Raw genomic sequence first — 18357 nt, 5'->3', positions numbered from 1 at the left:
GAATGAGTAAAACAGTTGATATTTCGGAGCAATTCTTACCATATTTCTGATCTTTTTCAGCGATTACGCCGAGTAACTCGTGAGCTTTCGAGCATCCTTGATTATAAGTCAAAATTTTCTTCACCAATTCGTACGCTAACTCGAATTTACCCGATTGTACGTAATGGTCGCCCAACATTAACCAACATCTCTCCAAATACTCCGCTTCTTCAAACTGCCAGGCAGTTTTGGCGATAATTTTCAACACATTTCTGGCTCTCTGAGGTTGTTTTTGTAACATATATCCCATAGCGAGACCTAGAGAGGCTCCAACTCTACGGTGAAAAAAAAAAGAATCATATTACGTTGCAACGAAGGCAAAGTAAAGGTCGATGGAGGTAGAATGTTTACCTAAGCACGTCACGAGATGCCAGTAATGTCAAATCATTCATTGCTTTGTCGATTAAAGGTTTATCACGCGATGCTAAAAATACGAAATTTACTAATAAAGAGCGATTCGTTTCTTCTTCCGGCGAATTTGGATGGATTTCCTGCGAAAATAAATGGCTTTTCGTTATATTAAAAGTACGACGGAGGAGCGATCAATTTTCGCAAATGATTCTTTCTCTTTACTTGTAATAACGTTTCAGCTGTTTCGTAATCGTTAGACGCCAAATAGATTTCAACCATGTTGTGTAAAGCTTGCTGACCCCATTCTGGGTCGTGTTTTACGCAAGTGAAAAATTTCAAAGCTTCCGATAAATCGCCATTGTACCAGTTATAAAGTCCTGAAATGTGACAACGGCTATCAGTATACGTGTTTTTCGTTAAAATCAACCTTCATTTCTCACCGTAGTAGAGAAATACGTCGCAATAATGAAGGACGAGGATGAATTTACCTGTACAATAGGTCAATCCGGGATCACTACGGTCTAATTCGGCGGCCTTTTCTAAATACGTTAGTACTTCTTTCAAACTAGCCATTCTTCTCTTCACTTCGATCATTCGAGCCAACGCTAACCAGTAATTCGGTTTCTGGGTTAGTAATTTATGGAACAGGTTACTGGCGGTGAAAAAATCGCATTTTCGGAATGATAAATCGGCTGACATTAGTAAAGCTAGTTCGTTGTTTTCATCTTTTGATAGTAACGATGAACAGATATTTTGGCACGAGCCCCAATCGTTAACCTATTAAAATCATCGAGAATTAATATTCACAAATTCTCCAACGCTTAAGAGTAAGAAACGTTGAAATGATTTACTTGTAAGTATAACTTCGATAGGGCGATCTGTATCGTCATATTTTCTGCACTCGAATTATCGTTGCAATGAGACGAAGCCAATTTATAATGCCTAATTGCGGACTCAAAATTATGTAGGCTGGCTTCGTACTCGGCCATTTGACAACAAATTTGCATCGCCAAAGTCGCATTAGCGGTATGAATTTTTTTATAAGCTTCGTTTAAAATAGATATGGCTGCTGGAATATCTCCTAGCTTTTCTTTTACCTGAAATAAATAGATAATGAATTAAGAATTAGACATCGATGAGTTTTACAAAGATTTTGATTCGGCTCGGAGATACCTTCGCTAGTAAAATGGCTTTCTCTTGAAGTGGCACGTGATTCAGAGTGATTTCAGCCATTTCCCATTGTTCCAGCGAGAATAACAATTGAGCTAAATCGAGACCACCTTCGGCTCCTGTAAAAACAATTCGATAAATAAAAATAAGGAAATGTTTTTCAACGTTTGAACAATTGATTTCATACCTGCTTCTCTGTAGCATCTCATAGCTTTATCGTATTGGTGACATTTGGAATAAAGTTCGGCTAATTTTTTAGATAACTGAGGCGATGGTTTTCTTTTGATAGCTTTCTCGTAAATATCTACAGCGTCGTTAATTTTCTGAACCAAGATATACATGAAAAAATAAAAAATTAATGAAACAATTCTTACATAAGTATTTCAAAGATCATTGAAAAACTTACCCTGATCGAGAAATAAGCATCGGCTAATTTGATCAAGTTTTCTTGAGTAGGATATCGTTCGGCCAGTTCTTTGAAACATTCTATAAATTTTCTTGCATCTTTATTATGTTTCAAATGGATATCGGCGATTTTATTTCGAGCCTGAAACACGTAGATAAATTAATTGTTCTAAATATTATTTTTAATAATTCATTATAATATTCTCACCTCTAAATAAATAGGACTTTCGGAAGGAATAGCCGAAAGCAAAGATAACGCTTTATTCACATCATTCTTCCATAATTCCAAATCAACTCTAGCCATTACAATTTGATCCTCTTGAGCGGTGCCTTGTAAAAGTTGCGTTGCTTTTTGAATCGAATCAGTAGCTTTATCAAATTGTCTGATGATTTGATAACTCGAGCTTAAATCTAGGTATAAAGCTGCCAAGTCGAGCATTTGCAAACCTTCTTTTTCTGTAAAATCAATCAAAAATTAATACTCAGGAGGTTTTGATTTTTCAACTTCTTACGAATGAGATAAAATCATACCTGATACGCATTTTAAAGCCTCTTCCAACGATTCGATACATTCTTCGAAATGATTACGTAATTTGTGAATCCTGCCTTGTAAAAAATGGAACAACGGTTTCGAACGGATATTTAAATTCCGACTTAGACAATTGTCCAACGTAGATTCCGCTTCGTTTATTTTTTTCTAAATTAAATTCGTATCGTGAAAAATGATCCTTTAACCGTATACGTAGGAATATAATACAATGGGGCAAAAAATATATACCTGCTGAATCAGCACTTTTGCCAACATAAGACCGGCACGAGCGTCGTGATCATTAAGTTCTTGAATAACACGACGTAATATCTCTTCTGCGTTTCGATCATCTTGGGATTCTAGATAAACATTCGCTAATAAAATCCAAGCCTCGGTTAATCCAGGAAGATAATCGACCAATTTACGAAATGCGTCGATTTTAAATTTATTACATTTCACCTATTAAAAATCATCCAATTAGGTAATTGAAAACAAACAAGGTATTCGTTTACATCAAAAACTTTTAGGTTTACTAACCGAATAAGGTAACAGTTTCAACGCTTCTAAGATGAAATAGGTATCTAACGATTGTAAAAATCTGTATCCAAAGGTAATTCCGGTAATAGCTTTAAATTTCAACTCTATCGCATTCATTATAAATTTATTCCGACTTGTCGAATCGTTTTCAAATTCGGCTTTCAATAATAACAAATCGGCGATCGGTTCGACGTTATAAACATCCAATAAAAATTCCACTTGTTCCTTCACCTGTACAAAAAAACACGATCTTGAACCAAATAATCTCCGAAAAAATAATTACACATCAGAATTATAGACTAACCGCATCTTTCGAATCAATCTTCATTCGACATTTGGTCAACCCAATCAAAGCTTCGGTGGCCGAATCATCAATTTTAGCAACGTTTTTGTAAATGGCTGCAGCAGCTTGATAATTTCCGCATACTTGATACTCGTATGCCAATTCTAAATTAACTTGTATATTTTCTGGTACAAGACGTAAAGCGTGTTGAAGAAATTTAACGCATTCCTTAACTACGTCGTAATGAGCGCCGCAAGTACGAGATAAAGTCATTCCAAATTCGTAATATAAAATCCAATTACTAGGTTCTTGGATGTTGATCTGATGGTAGAGATTTTCCACATCTCGACTAATTTCGTAGTTACCTTTATGACACACCTCGTTCAGAATATTCATCTGAAAACGATGACGATTTTAGAAAAAAATTTAAAACAAGCTGATACCTTTAAATTTACATTTAAAATATGTACCTGCAGAGCTGGAATATTGTTGGTATCAATGGATAAAATTCTAACTGCTATATCGATAGCTTGATCCCAATCTTTATCGGTTAATACTAATTTCATTTTTTCTACTAAAGGAGGCGTTAATTTAGAGTATTTAACTATCAACTGGTTCAGTCTCGTTACAGCGTCTTCTTTCGATAATGCTTGAATTTCTCCAACAGCGGCTTCAAAATTTTGACTATCCTACGAATAAAAATAAACTAATCATTCGTATTTCTATTTTCTACTTTTGTTAACAACGAACTGTGATTTCTTACTTGAGCTAAAATATTCCTAAAGCAGTCAGCAGCTTTGGTGAATTTACCATCGTTCAGTTCTAACCATCCTTTAATCAAAAACCCTCTAGGAGCGTTACGGTTCATACGAAACAAAATATCTTCGTATTCGCGAGCTTTAGCATAATCGTTTATTTGTAATAAAAAATTAGCTGCGTAATAAAGTGCCGATTCCGAAGCCCTTTTGCGTTCATTTTTCAAACGATTTTCCAACATTATTAGAGCTTCGCCGTCAGGTACCTGATACAGATAAGCAAATCATTAAAAAAAATTCCGATTGATTTAAAAAATGAATAAAATGTTACCTCGCATAAATTTTGAGCGTATATCGAAGCTAATACTGCAGCCAAACCGGTATCTGATTTTGAGACCAACTCTTCTAGCTGCCGGAGAGCTTCGCCCGTTTTATTTTGTAAGATTAAAGCAACGCAATACTGAAGTTTGAGTGCATTATCGTCCGGTATATCTTTCAACGCAGATTCAGCTATGATCTGCATAGTATGGTAGTATTTTTCCCGGCAATAATATTGGGCCAGAGCGAAATCCATTTTTGAATTACTTTTCCACGATTCTCGATGATTTTTACAAGAATTTTATCATTTGAGCAGTGTTGATTTCATGTTCCTAGCAACAAACAACAAAACACATAAGCTTTACGTTGCTATGCGAGCATATAATTGTACAAAAGAATTCTTAATGAGGTGCTTTGAATTGAACACCTGTTGGAATGAAAAATTATCATGTTGGGTTAGGTCAGTATTACTTACTTTGGGACAGTTGAGTAGTACATAATAGTAATATTTATTGTTATTGTACATATTTCCATGTACTTACCTTGTTCTTCGAACATTTCTCTTCGATTTTAAGCCTTTGAAGCAAACTTTGAATTGAATTTTTATTTTAAAGCGAGTTCATTGAAACCGGTCCTGGAAATTTGTTGTTGTTTACAGCTTTTTACAGATCTTCCAGTGGCCAGTGCTTCTCAACATTCGTCCAAATTCCAAAACCACCCAAGTTGAGGTTCAGTTACGAGTACGACAGCTTTCGCCTTTCAGCTCAGGCTCAGCCAGCTCAGCTCAATGCTCATCAGCATCACTGCATCAGCTCTGTAAAAAAAAAAAAAATTAAAAATTGCCTGTACCTAGTGTGTTTTGTTTTTGAAATTTTTTTATAAAAAAAAAATTTGAAATAAAAAAAACAGTGTTGCAAGAGTGGAGTAAGAGTAGGAGTAAGGAGTGCAAGGAGTGAGAATTTTTGAAAGGAGTAGGAGTGGAGTTGGAGTGTTGTCAAATCAAAACTCCTTACTCCTCTTTTTTCTTCTAATTTTGTGACTAAATTACATCAAAATGTTGCTGTTACTCACGTATTTTCATTATTTTCAATTTTTTTAGTTGTTTATTTTACTGTTTTTCTCATTATTATCATCAATGATACTATTTTATCAATTATTGATATACTTTTACCATCTTACACCTTTAATTTATGGATATAATCAATCACTCAATATCTGTAGAGTCAAAATTCCTGAAAAATAATGAAAAACAATGGGAGTAAGGAGTGGAGTAGGAGTGGAGTAAGAGTGTTGACATTTCCTTTGGAGTGAGTAAGGAGTGAGAGTAGTGCTGAAACCACCACTCTTGCAACACTGAAAAAAAACAAAAAATTAATGTTGCAATGTTGCTAAAAGCTTAAGCGCTAGTTAACGAAAAACAACGCAGCAAGGTGCAATTGGCAACATTGCTCTGACAATCCCCTTCCCCTCCACTTTGGTGTTTCTGTTTTATTTTTCAACACATGGCCACATCAATCGATCTTTTCTCAGTTTTCTCGTCAGCTGATTAGATTGTTAAATTTTGATGTTTGCCGATGGTTCCTCTCTTGAGTTTTAATTTCTTCTACTTTAATATACATGGCGAAGTATTGCTGAATACGAATCGAATAAGCAAAACTAAAATAAAGGTAAACCATGATAGATAGTTTATTATCAAAATAACACTTAATTTTATCGTAGTTTTTGAAGAATAAACTTGTAGTTATCTATGAGTCAATTTTATCATATAACTTTTCAATTGTTTTTTAACGTAACGTAACTTCTCTCTCAAACCACTTAACGTAAAAGTTCGTAATTATCACTTGTTTATATTTTGTTCTGCGCTGAATTTATTATAAATATCTCGACATAACATAACGTAGCATTATAATTTACAAAATGAATAATCCCACCAATCTTGATGTTATTGTTGAACTATCAAGAGTTGACGACGCTCCGGAAGCTGGCGAAAATTCCAAAAAATGTCGTAACCGTGTCAAATGTGAAGAGGTGTCTTTCACATGCCACTATTGTGATAAACTGTACTTCGAGAAGAAGGAGCTTCGCAGCCATATCGCACGTCATATGAAAAATGACAATAAACTCAAGTGCGAAGTTTGCAATATCGGCTTTTCCCGCAGAAGTTACCTGGCAGAGCACGTCAACATCCACAATGGACAAAAACCATTCTCGTGCTACTACTGCGGTAAGTTGTTTTCTTTACGATGTAACCTAGTTAGACACACCAGGATTCACACCGGCGAGAAACGTTTCCCTTGCGACCAATGCGACAAGAAGTTCATCTTGAAGAAGAATCTTATCGAGCATCAAAGAACGCACACAGGCGAAAAACCATTCAAGTGTAAAACCTGCGATAGATTGTTTGGCCGACGAAGTAGCCTTGTCAGACATGTCCGCACCCACACCGGAGAGAAAAAATACGTTTGTAACATCTGTAACAAAACTTTTGCCTGGAAGTATTACCTCCAGCGGCATATGCCAATTCACTTGAGAGGTAGGCGTAGACGTAGAGCAGCTGAACCTAAAGTTGTCAACGTGAACATATACATGCAAAACGCATTACAAGAGGTAATTATTCGGTCTCTGTAATACATACGTATCCTAATGCCATTTTATTAATCGTTATCATTTTTTCACAGATGATGAGTCCTGAAGAATACGAAATTCTTACTACGAAAGAGCTAGTTGTAGTCTGCGATCGTGTATAATTGATCAACGTGTATATTGGATCATCGTAAGGTTCGGGATTTTACACCTGCCGATATGTTTACGTGTATTTTTGCTATTGTTAATTTTTACGTTTTCCCCCTTTCACGTGGTTATATTTTTAAATATTTATTTTACTTATCGATACGTGTTTTAATGTGCATTTCTGTTATAATTTTATACCTATTTTTTCCTCGAACTTGGAATCTATTTTATACGTCGATGTTTTTCTCTTTTTTCTCCTTTTTTTATTTCATAATTATTATTTTACTTATTGAAAATTCGCTTTCTTCTATACGTCTTTTATTTTATTTTTAAATTGCTGGATTTTACTTTCAACTGGTGTTTTTGAAAACGATTAAAATTTGTAATTAGTTTCTTACAAAATTTCATTTTTTTTTGTCTAAGGTGATTGTCCCTCTAATCATCACTTAATCGAATAAAGCTGATATTTATTCGTGTTTATTTGGATAAATGTTATTGCGTGCGAATTTATTTTTAAATACCGATACGCTCGTATTTGTGATTGATGTTTTTTTTGGTTTATTTGTGATTTTTCGATAATTGTTACCCATACGGTTATTTGTTATGTCTACTGTATTATTAATTGTAATAAATGTGTGTTCTCATCGACGATGTTTTCATACTGTATTAGTATTTTAAAAATAACCCCGATTTGGTGTAACTGTTACCGGATCGTGATAAAGGATCAGCTTTGGGTCAACTCATTTGTTATCGAACTCGTCGTTCAATTTGGTTAGTTGTTAGATTACCACGAACCTAAAATTAACGATGAAGAGCTAAAACGTTTGTGCCTTTTACAACCTTTCACGATTCAGTAGGTTTAAAGAAAAATACAACTTGTAAATTGATAGTATAGTTGTTGACCTTACGGCGTATTGTAGATAAAGAACGAGCAACAGGTATATTATGCGTTGGCTGTGTTCATTTAGTTTGAACGGAAATGAACGTGTGTATGAAATAACTACGATTACGATTTGATCGGTAGGTTAACGTTTTAGATACATAGGACACACATGGAGAGGGTTGAATATGTGACAGGATACGAATACAAATATTGCATTCATATAATTCATTCTTGATAAGCATTTAAACAACGATGTCGGTCTCAACGGAATAATCTTATCGTGAACGATAAAATGGAACCATTCAACGCCTGGTTAAATATTTGTGTATTTTTTCACACTGATGAGAGTGAAACTAAAACTTACGCCGCCGGTCTTATTTTGGAACCGATGACATTTTATAATTTTTATCAATTGTATGGTGGTCGACTGAAGTTAGTTCACTATTCTTCGAGTTAAAGTATACGAAAATACTGCACATAAATTACAAATTTTCTCAAGAATATTTTATCGATGAGATCATGATAGGTAGCTAGGTAGGTATCTTAAAAAGTTATAGTTATAGGAAGCAAGAAAGTAATTTTTCATAAAATGAAAATAAAATCATTAAGTAATGACTTGAATATTATCAGAAGGTACGTAACGGTGCTTAGATAAGGTTCAAGAATATTGTCAATTCAAGTACCGAGCAACGATTGACGATGAACTTGGATGTACATATTTAGCTTCTTGAGAGAGGGATCCGAAGGGGATAACCTGAGAATTATCAACTTATCACGGTAGATACATCTTTTATTTTATTTTTTTTTAACTCGTCGAACGACTAAATACGTCTAATCCTCAAGATTTGCTGTTTATGATTAAATATCTACTTATTTTAACGCGAACGGAATTAAAATAGGTACTTAGAAACATTCGGAATTTATTAATTAGGCAATTCTTTCGATATCAGCCAGGATTAAAAATAAAATAAGTAGGTACGGTAAGTAAAAGATTGCATCATTATTCATTACAGAAACCTCTTAGTAGGTAGGTAAGATACTTGTTCTATTCGTCGTAGAGTAGCAGATGGTAAATGATATTTAATAAGTTGAATAGAAGTCATTGTATCAACAGACATTGCAACATGATGAGGTATTTATTACCTCTCACACCTCGTAGATTCTCAGGCTTCTTTATCATTCACCAGGCAATTGAATTTTTGTTCAGTTTCGTTAGAAAAGAAATATTTATTTCAATGCTGGATCAACAGATTGTGAAGTTTATCGCGTTTAATTAAGGATTTTATTTTATTGTACTGCTATCATTATTAGGAATGTAATTAGCCCAAGATCGCAGCTTCCCAGATCCAAGTATCAAGTAAAGTAATCCAATAACAGAGCTCAGGCAGCTTAAAGCTATAAAGCAAATGTTCCATTGGTGAACGCTCTGCAAGTACAATACGTATACTGTAGATAAATTAAAATTGAGTAGGTTTTGACAAAAATCACTCTTGACCTTTATAACCTACATGAGAAGTGACAATGAATCCAACTAATATTGGAGTAACTATCCCAGAACCGGTATAAAATACGTTTGCTATTGAATTCAGAAGCGAAGCATATTTTGGTGTGAGATCAACGAACAGAACCCTACAACAAAAGGAAAATTCTATTAAGGTAGGTCTAAAGTACATAAGTACATAGGTAGATGTTAGTCATTTGTTCTTCGAACTTCAATCTCGAGATATGCTCGACAATAGTTAATTATTAACGTCGACTTACAGAATGGTCATCAATGCGTACGTAATACAAAATTGTATCACAGATACTGCGATTATTCTAACCATCAAATTTGACCATAAAACTATGAACATGAAAGCGACCGCTGTTCCAAATGTGCTGCTGCATATCAAAAGTTTATGGATCTAAAAACATAATAAGTTGGTGAAAGTAGTAAAGTTTTGTTTCTTAAAAACATGTAGGTACCTACAAATTCTAATAGAAATTTTATGTGATATGACTCACATTTGTGACCGAAAGGATCTTATGTGATCTCATATAATCGCCTATGCATCCGCTGATGGATCCAGAAATCACTGCACAAATTTGAGGAACCATCGAAATGTAGCCTATTTTTTCAATATCTATGTTATTGGTATCTGAAATTTATACGATACTTACTTATATTAGGTACAGACTACAGAATTAATCAGAAATAATTAATGGATGGTAATTGTCAGTAGATACATGGCTCGTATAGTCAAAAGTACCTAACTAACGTGAGTAAAACATTTTAATGTAGAAAAAAAATCACGAAAAAAATTAAAATAAAAAAATATTTATGTACCTATCTAGTAAGAACAATCTCAATTAAGTTTTATCATGAAAAAATTTACCAAATTAAACATTGCAATTAGAATTTCATAATGAAACTAAATCGAGACTTTGACAATTTTTGTTAAAAACAAAGTACCTATTTCGCAACTTTTTGGCAAAAAATGAAAACTTTTGACAATTTAAGCACAGCAAAAAACTAGATTTTGAGGATTTTTGGAGAAAAAAGTGAAACATCTTGGAATTTATTGCAAAAAGAACGACAATTTTTGGCAATAAACGACTCCACGTTTTGCTACGTATAATTTTTGGTCTGACAATTTCAGCCAAAAGCAGAGCTTTTTAGAATATTTTTGGCATACTTGTAAAAGCGAAATTTTTCAACAATTTATAGCAAAAAAGTAAGACGTTTTCATGGCGCAAGAATGAGGCTACTCATCAATTTTAATATTTGTAAATTGACAAATCTCCTTTTCAATTTTTCGTTAAAAAAACGACTAAGTATTTTAATTTTTTAATTTAAGCAATTTCTGGCAAAAAAACGAGATTTTTTGGCAATTTTGACGAAAATTGAGACTGTTTTGTTATTTTTGGCTGAAAGCAAGAATCTAATAATTTCAGTAAAAGGCAGAGCTTTTTAAACAATTTTTAATAAAAAAGCCATTTTTTCAACAATTTTTAGAAAAAAATGGCATTTTTAATACCATACTTATAATTTTAAAAAAATTACTTTTTTGCACTTTTTGTCGAAAAAGTGAGACTCTTGCCATAGTGAGCGAGTATGAACCCAGTACCTAATCATGAATTTACTAGTGGTAAAAATGACGAAATCACTACTAGTGATTTTTTGTACTAAGTAGTAGGTAGTATTTTTTTACATGGGCAGGCTATATACAAGTTACTCATTACCTACCTTTAATATATTGGGGCATATACATGAATGTGAAAGTATATCCACATCCTGTCACAAATTTCGCTAAGCAGGCAATCCAAAATGGCACACAAGTCAAAATTTTTTTCCAAGGGTACACAAGCTGCATTCAACATATCAGTATAAATATTTCCTATCATAATAATTAGAAATACCTACATACGATCAAGTAATGCCACTGCTCCTTAGAATGGATCGTTTTTCTTTTTGTTCTCTTTTTTGAAGGGTAAAGTATTATGAAACAATGTCTTTCTTTATTCCAATTACTTAGGTAGGTATACTTATCCTGCAGAATTCGTAAGAAATCGAATGAAAATCATTTTTGAGATTTAATTCTTTTGAAATTAGGATACCTATTTGTTTCAAAAAATTTGTCATGATAATTGATGTGAATTCGATGAAGGTGAAGATGGGGGAATGTTTGGAAATCATGCATTTTAGAGTTGAAAAACAGCCAAATCATCCACATTAATGACAATTTTTTTCCATTTTAGAATTTTAAGATGTTTTGTTTCAAATCAAGTGTCCCATCGTCGACGTATTGAATTTAAAAAAAACAAAAAAACAAAAAAAAACACAATCCACTCAAGGAGCTTATTTTGCTCACCTATTAGGTAGGTACAACAAAAAGTGGATTTTGAACTGCATATTTATTCACCTTTTCATTACTATAGTTGCAATTGATTTTTTCTTTTATATATGACCTTTCAACATCACTAATCTGTTTATCCTCTGACGGATCATTCTTTACGATCAACAACCAAATCCAATACCACACGAATAGTGCTATTCCTGGAAGTAAATATTATATCTTCGTAAATATTGAATTTCACGCTTAATCGTAAATAGATAGGTATATTTTTCGACCTTTGATTCTATACGATTCATACAAACTATGAATTACTCACCACTGACATAAAAGAGTATCTTCCAATTCCAAGTACTCATTATCCATCCAGAAACAATAAAAGATACACCAGAACCGAGACTCATTCCGACTAGAGGGAGGGAAAAGAACGTTGATCGTTCATCAGGAGGACACCAGCGTGAGGTGAGTTGTGTGACACTCGCGTATGAAAATATCTTATCCATTCATGGGTACACATAGGTTATTATTTTTAGCTTCTTTCAAATGAATAGATATGTTTTTAATAAATTCGATACCTACTCACCTCAAAAGCTCCCAATACGACGTTGCAGACGACAAATAGGTAAAAATTGATATTCAACAGAATTGGACTAAAAAATGTGACCAATGCTGTAATCAAGATCCCAATACTGAAAATCCTACTTCCTCCAAATTTTCCTGATAGAACACCACCGATTGGACTGAACAATCCACCGTAGGAAAAGCTACCCAGTATGATACCCTTTTCACGTGAACTCCAATCGAAGTCTGCTTTCTAAAATTAAAATAGGTATATCAATAATTAAGTACCTAGTATTTCATTCAAAGAAGAAGTACGAGTACTATAGATGAAATTTACTTACCTGTTCAACGGTTCCATTTAGATGCGTGATGTTTTTCACACTGGTCATCTCTACCACAGCCATACCCAAATTCGAATGCAAATAAAACATATTCGCGTACCCGATAAATATCATAAATAAAACTACATATCTTTTGGGGATATAGAACTTGCACTTGCACCATTGTAGGGACATATTTGTAATTTTCTTCGAAAATGATTTTTATTCGCATGAATTTAAAACGATTTTCTCTCGAGTCTCGACAGGTAGGTATAACAACTCACTCACTATCGGTGTGATTCCGTTTATGAACGTCATATTTGCGAATGGGTACCTACATTGGATTATACCTAATGATTCAGACAGACGTGAATTAATTTGAAGCGAGAGATAATGAATTTTATCTTATAAACTAGGTACTTCAATTCAAATTAAGCTGAACATAAGTACCTACCTAACATTATTGTAGGTTATTGTAATCTTAACCTAATAAATTTGAAAAAAATTACCCACGATTATCAATAATGGTTACCATTTCGATGGATTAATGAAGCAACGTTTGATATCTCAGCGTTTAAACATCAATTTTTTAAGATTTAGAAGAAATGTTAAGAATTGAAGTATTTTTTGGTGAAAAAAAGATTGAAAAAGTGACAAAAAGCTGCAGTAATTAGACAGCTTGTTCAGAATGAAAAAAAAAAATAAAAGAGACGAGAAATATTTAAAAAATGGAAATACGAGTAAACGAGTATGTATTCATATTGTACGACAAGGAAATATTCTGATATTTTCAAATAAATCACATTGAAGAATAAAAACTAAAAAATATACCTATTCTCAAACGTATTATAATTTATAAATTATGATAATATATAGTTAGGTACCTCTACCTATTAAAAAATTGAAGCAGTTTTTGGGTATCTCAGATTATTTCAAAAATATGTAAAAAAAAAACTCAAAAGAGTAAATTCCTTCAAAAAACTAAAAAAATCTTTTTCCTTTTGAAATTGAAAAAATATTTTTTGATTGGGAGGGGAGAGTAAGGAGGTGTCTAGTAGTTAGGAATCCAAAATATTAGTTTTTAAATTGTAGGACGGACGTGCACAGTGGGCTGTGAGCACCCTCAAAACGGGCGTAATTCGAAAACTTACAATAAACCCTAAAACAATTGTGCAATGATAATATCCTCCCTTATGTTTTTGGGGTCGCAGAATACGAATTATTTGGCAATATTTTTTTGTAGGGGTATGGGGTGGAGGAGTGAGAGGGTCAAAAATTCAAAATTCGACCATAATGACGTGTGATATGTCGAAATGTATGTTTTTGAGGGTGTAGATCACGAATCTGGCAATATTTTTTTCGTAGGGGTGAATGAAGGGGGATGAAGGGGGTGAAAACGGTGAAAAATTCAAAATTCCATTATAATGATGTGTGGTATGTCGAAATGTGTGTTTTCGAGGGTGTAGATCACGAATCTGACAATATTTTTTTCGTAGGGGTGAATGAAGGGGGGTGAAGGGGGTGAAAAATTCAAAATTTCAACATAATAATATGTGATATGTCGAAATGTATGTTTTTGAGGGTGTAGATCACGAATCTGGCAATATTTTTTTCGTAGGGGTGAATGAAGGGGGATGAAGGGGGTGAAAACGGTGAAAAATTCAAAATTCCATTATAATGATGTGTGGTATGTCGAAATGTGTGTTTTCGAGGGTGTAGATCACGAATCTGACAATATTTTTTTCGTAGGGGTGAATGGTGGGGGTTGAAGGGGGTGAAAAATTCAAAATTTCAACATAATAATGTGTGATATGTCGAAATGTATGTTTTTGAGGGTGTAGATCACGAATCTGACAATATTTTTTCGTGGGGGGAGGGTGAATTTTGGGGGATGAAGAGGGTGAAAAATTCAAAATTTGACTACAATGATGTGTGATATGTCAAAATGTACTGAATTTTTCACCATCCCCCCTTCATCCCCCACCATTCACCCCAACGAAAAAAATATTGTGTCAGATTCGTGATCTACACCCTCAAAAACATACGTTTCGACAATCACACGTCATTATGGTCGAACTTTGAATTTTTGACCCCCCTAACTCCCCCACCCCTATACCCCTACAAAAAAAAATATTGTCAAATAATTCGTATTCTGCGACCCCAAAAACGTAAGGGAGGATATTATCATTGTACAATAATTGTTTTAGGGTTTATTGTGAGTTTTTGAATTACGCCCGTTTTGAGGGTGCTCAACTGCTCACAGCCCACTGTGGGACGTAGTTTTAGATTTTTGTTAAAACCTACTTAAGAACTCAAAAAAATACTTATTAATATTTTAATGGATGAATTTTTAGAAAAATTGTTTTACAACGAAATATTAACAAATTAGAACATCTTGATGATCAAACTTGCCTTCTTATTTCTCGATAAAATAATGACATTTTAAAGGATCGAAAACTGAAGAACTGAAGCATAAGATTGAAGAAAAAAGTTGATGAAAAAACAACAATTTAATCACTTGAAACATTTTCCCCACTAACGAGAAATTATTCTCCAAAAAAGAGGGGAAAAAATAAAAAACTTGGAAAAAGTTTTGATTTTTTTTTTTTAAATACTAAAAAAAAAACGAAAATTTTGACGTTTTTCGCCGAAATTTTATACTCAACTCGTAATATTTAATTTTTCCTTAGAGTAAAAATGATGGGGAAATTTTTTTTCAAATTTGAAAATTTGAAAAATATGAAACCAAAAAAAAATGAAAATTTTTACAAAAAAATAGAAAACAATTTCGACAAAAGTTATTTTGACAATGAAAACATTGACATGAAAATTGAAAAAGACGAAAAAAAAAATCGAAAAATCGAAAATGAGTAATATCAAAAAATAAAAAAAATAAAAAAAGCAAAACATGAAAAATATTTTTGCAAAAAAAACAACACGAAAATTAAACAAAGTGTAGCATAAATAATAAAATTAATATGTTTCTGAAATTTGATTTTAAAAAAGTGCTCGCATCATGCAACGTACCTAATGTTTTATTTAAATGTTGATCAAGGGAGAGGATACAGAGATCATTTCGTAACAATTTCAAAAAATTTAAGAATTTTCTGACTTCCTAATTCCTACGTGTCATTAGCAAAGTGTTTCGTTGGAAAATTAATTGTATTTCAACGAGCAAGTGGGTAATCAGGAACAGCTACTGATGTACATATAATGTACATGAAACATGCTACCATATATAGCAGTAAATACCATTATACTCGTACCTATTTTAAAATAAAAAAAGGGATATTTTGTAATCCTCCAAAAAAAGTAAATGAAAAAATGGCCCAACATGTCTTTGATATGTGTAAATAGAAATTTTAATTAAAAATATGTCATCAGTTATTATCTGACGTGATGATATTGTTTTGAAAGCCTACCCATTTATCAACATAAGTACTTATTTCGAAATTAAAAGGAAATGAAGTGGAGTATGATAAAGTAAGGACCAATCTATATATGTATCATAATCGGTAATAAAGTATCCAGATAAAGATGATATGTTGATTGGTAGGCCTTATTGTCCTTTTCTTTATTCTACACGCGATCTTTAGACCCAAAAGTTCAAAAAAAAAAAAAAAAAAAAAAAAAAAAGAATTGGTTAACATATGAGCGTAAACTGAACCCAACAGGGAAAAAATCTGAAATAACATTAATACTTGTAACAATATCAGTTGTTCAGTTTGAGTTGTATCAACTTGTATGAGCATTGAGCATCCTATTTTCAAAAGTTAATGAAACTGGAATGGTATAATTAAGCATTTTGAACCCGATCACCTCATCTCAATCAATAGGTCTGCAAAACTAGGCAAATGAAAAAAATACTCGCCAACCCCATTTGTCTCATTAGAAAACAGACAAAAAATAAATCTATAATTACGATTAGATTTTATGTATGTATATTATCAGCTAGTCGATATAATTATATGATGCCTGATGTCTTATCTTCAGTATTCTCTTATCCAATGACAAACTATAAGCCTCTATATATCTAATTCTTCCTACAGTTTCCTATATTATATCTTCTTATTTTATTAAAATGCAAATAAAGTAACAACAGTTGAAATTTCAAAATTCAATATTCTTCGACGTTAATTATTCAAGCCGGCGATAAGTGTTACAAAAACAACATCGTCGTCCCCTTCGCGAAATATAAAATTGGCTCGCAACGAGAACGACGATGGCGGAATTTGCATTTTATTAGTCGAAGTAACAAAACAAGACGCCCCAGTGGTAGCCTATCCGGTAAATTGATGGAAAAATTCATCCATTAACGAAATCCTCATCTTCATCGCGTCGATTCGATATGCTCGCGAATGGAAAACTTTGACTGGAAAAACTGGAATAGAAAAATATCGAGCTTTTCTTACTATGTATTTACTCGTACGGCGAATAATAATTTTATTCAATTTCACCGAACATATGTAGTACTTAGGGTGAAATCCAGCGCTGCTTATTGATAAACAGTCGTGAAAATCTCACTTTACCAAATCATAAATAACGTTTAAGTTGGAATTGACAAATTTATAGAGGATAAAGCGAGCTCAGCTTATATGCTGTATAGATAAAGTTACTTTAGGTATACGAAAAACTTTATCGCAGGTACTTTTAAAATCATAAATTCGCTCAAGTTTATATGCTTTTTTTCTGCCTCTATATTTGAGGAGGCTGCAAAAGCTCGCATCGTTCACCTAGATATAGGTACCTACGTAGTACGTAAATAGACGTAGGTACTTCTTGTTTAGTTTTATAAACAATGTTGACTTATTTTTTTGAAATAATCTTTGTTGAGGTGAACTAGAAGAAGTGAAATCATCTAATTATAAATTTTATCGAGAAATGAAAAATCCTCTCGATAGATAATTAGATATTCTTCAGCACCCAGCTCAAAAGGGAACTAAATTGAATTTTAATCTAATGATGTCGATTACAAACGAAAACACTGATGATTTCGTGGGTTCAGATACCCACGTTCTGTTTGTGGAGATGGGTTGAGAACCCTCCCTAATGTACGATGTACGAGTAGGTATAATACCTATTTATAAGGAAATTTAAAAATGCAAAATCGATACCAAAGCAGTTAGAAAGACCCTTATATTATAATTAAGTGGAAATTTCCACCGTTATAATACAAGTATAATATTATATAAATCACTTATGATTTAGTCGTTTACGTTGCCAATTAGGTAACTTTTCTTTCACCTTACGGTGCGATTATGTCGCCTCCTGTAATTTATCGTACAAATTAAAATCGATCCTGGTTTTTTGAGTGAACCAACGACAGCAAAAATTAATAGTTAACTATAGCGTCTTGAAATTTGATAAATGATAAACGTACAAAGTGTGAACTATGAACATGTGGAAGTACCTATACTATGTTATATACGAAGGTATTATGTATTGCTCAGCTGCACACATATCTACACTTGTTTTTAGGCGGCATCGACGAACATATGTTTGGGTACAATGTAACGAATAGTTATATTTATTTATTTTCAAAACTATACAAACATGTGTTTAGAGATAAAGGACACATAATCGAGCATATACTGCGTTGTTGAATATGGCCCACGACCCACGTAGATTATTAGGCATCATTCT

At 33.0% G+C, this 18357-nt stretch overlaps 3 protein-coding genes across 6 annotated transcripts in view; 1 reads left to right on the top strand and 2 right to left on the bottom strand.

Annotated features, from left to right (window-relative positions):
- Positions 1–18357, bottom strand: part of LOC135844420 (tetratricopeptide repeat protein 21B-like) — a 217528-nt gene that overhangs the window by 22677 nt on the left and 176494 nt on the right. The window contains exons 8-24 of one of the 2 annotated variants that reach the window (XM_065362622.1): positions 4930–5201; positions 4401–4719; positions 4078–4335; positions 3785–4003; positions 3336–3710; positions 3032–3262; positions 2744–2953; positions 2497–2662; positions 2174–2421; positions 1967–2107; positions 1748–1883; positions 1564–1679; positions 1242–1487; positions 879–1167; positions 613–767; positions 391–530; positions 40–314 (exon numbers count right to left, since the gene is read on the bottom strand). In XM_065362622.1, the coding sequence (XP_065218694.1) occupies positions 40–314; positions 391–530; positions 613–767; positions 879–1167; positions 1242–1487; positions 1564–1679; positions 1748–1883; positions 1967–2107; positions 2174–2421; positions 2497–2662; positions 2744–2953; positions 3032–3262; positions 3336–3710; positions 3785–4003; positions 4078–4335; positions 4401–4643 (3448 nt within the window). In that variant the 5' untranslated portion in view covers positions 4644–4719; positions 4930–5201. Of the gene's footprint in view, positions 1–39; positions 315–390; positions 531–612; positions 768–878; positions 1168–1241; positions 1488–1563; positions 1680–1747; positions 1884–1966; positions 2108–2173; positions 2422–2496; positions 2663–2743; positions 2954–3031; positions 3263–3335; positions 3711–3784; positions 4004–4077; positions 4336–4400; positions 4720–4929; positions 5257–18357 lie in introns of those variants that run through there. The other variant, XM_065362623.1, reaches the window with a different exon arrangement.
- On the top strand, positions 5891–7765 carry LOC135844426 (gastrula zinc finger protein XlCGF9.1-like). Of its 2 annotated transcripts, XM_065362631.1 has the most exons (3): positions 5894–6054; positions 6349–6994; positions 7066–7765. In XM_065362631.1, the coding sequence occupies exons 2-3, from the start codon at positions 6491–6493 to the stop codon at positions 7132–7134; spliced, it is 573 nt and encodes a 190-aa protein (XP_065218703.1). In that variant the 5' UTR covers positions 5894–6054; positions 6349–6490; the 3' UTR covers positions 7135–7765. The 2 variants fall into 2 exon arrangements, with proteins under 2 accessions (XP_065218702.1, XP_065218703.1); XM_065362630.1 differs by having other exon boundaries at positions 5891–6994.
- On the bottom strand, positions 8770–13050 carry LOC135844422 (vesicular glutamate transporter 3-like). 2 transcript variants are annotated; one of them, XM_065362627.1, is made up of 9 exons: positions 12736–13050; positions 12417–12647; positions 12153–12327; positions 11903–12036; positions 11227–11347; positions 10005–10138; positions 9762–9904; positions 9509–9629; positions 8770–9446 (listed from the first exon to the last, which is right to left on the bottom strand). In XM_065362627.1, exons 1-9 carry the CDS (start codon positions 12907–12909, stop codon positions 9396–9398), a joined length of 1284 nt encoding a protein of 427 aa, XP_065218699.1. In that variant the 5' UTR covers positions 12910–13050; the 3' UTR covers positions 8770–9395. The 2 variants fall into 2 exon arrangements, with proteins under 2 accessions (XP_065218699.1, XP_065218698.1); XM_065362626.1 differs by having other exon boundaries at positions 8770–9426; positions 12736–13049.

Source organism: Planococcus citri, chromosome 4, assembly GCF_950023065.1.
Source record: "Planococcus citri chromosome 4, ihPlaCitr1.1, whole genome shotgun sequence".
NCBI lineage: Eukaryota > Metazoa > Arthropoda > Insecta > Hemiptera > Pseudococcidae > Planococcus > Planococcus citri.
Note: the sequence above shows the minus strand (reverse complement) of the source record. Positions and strands in the feature narration are given on the sequence as shown.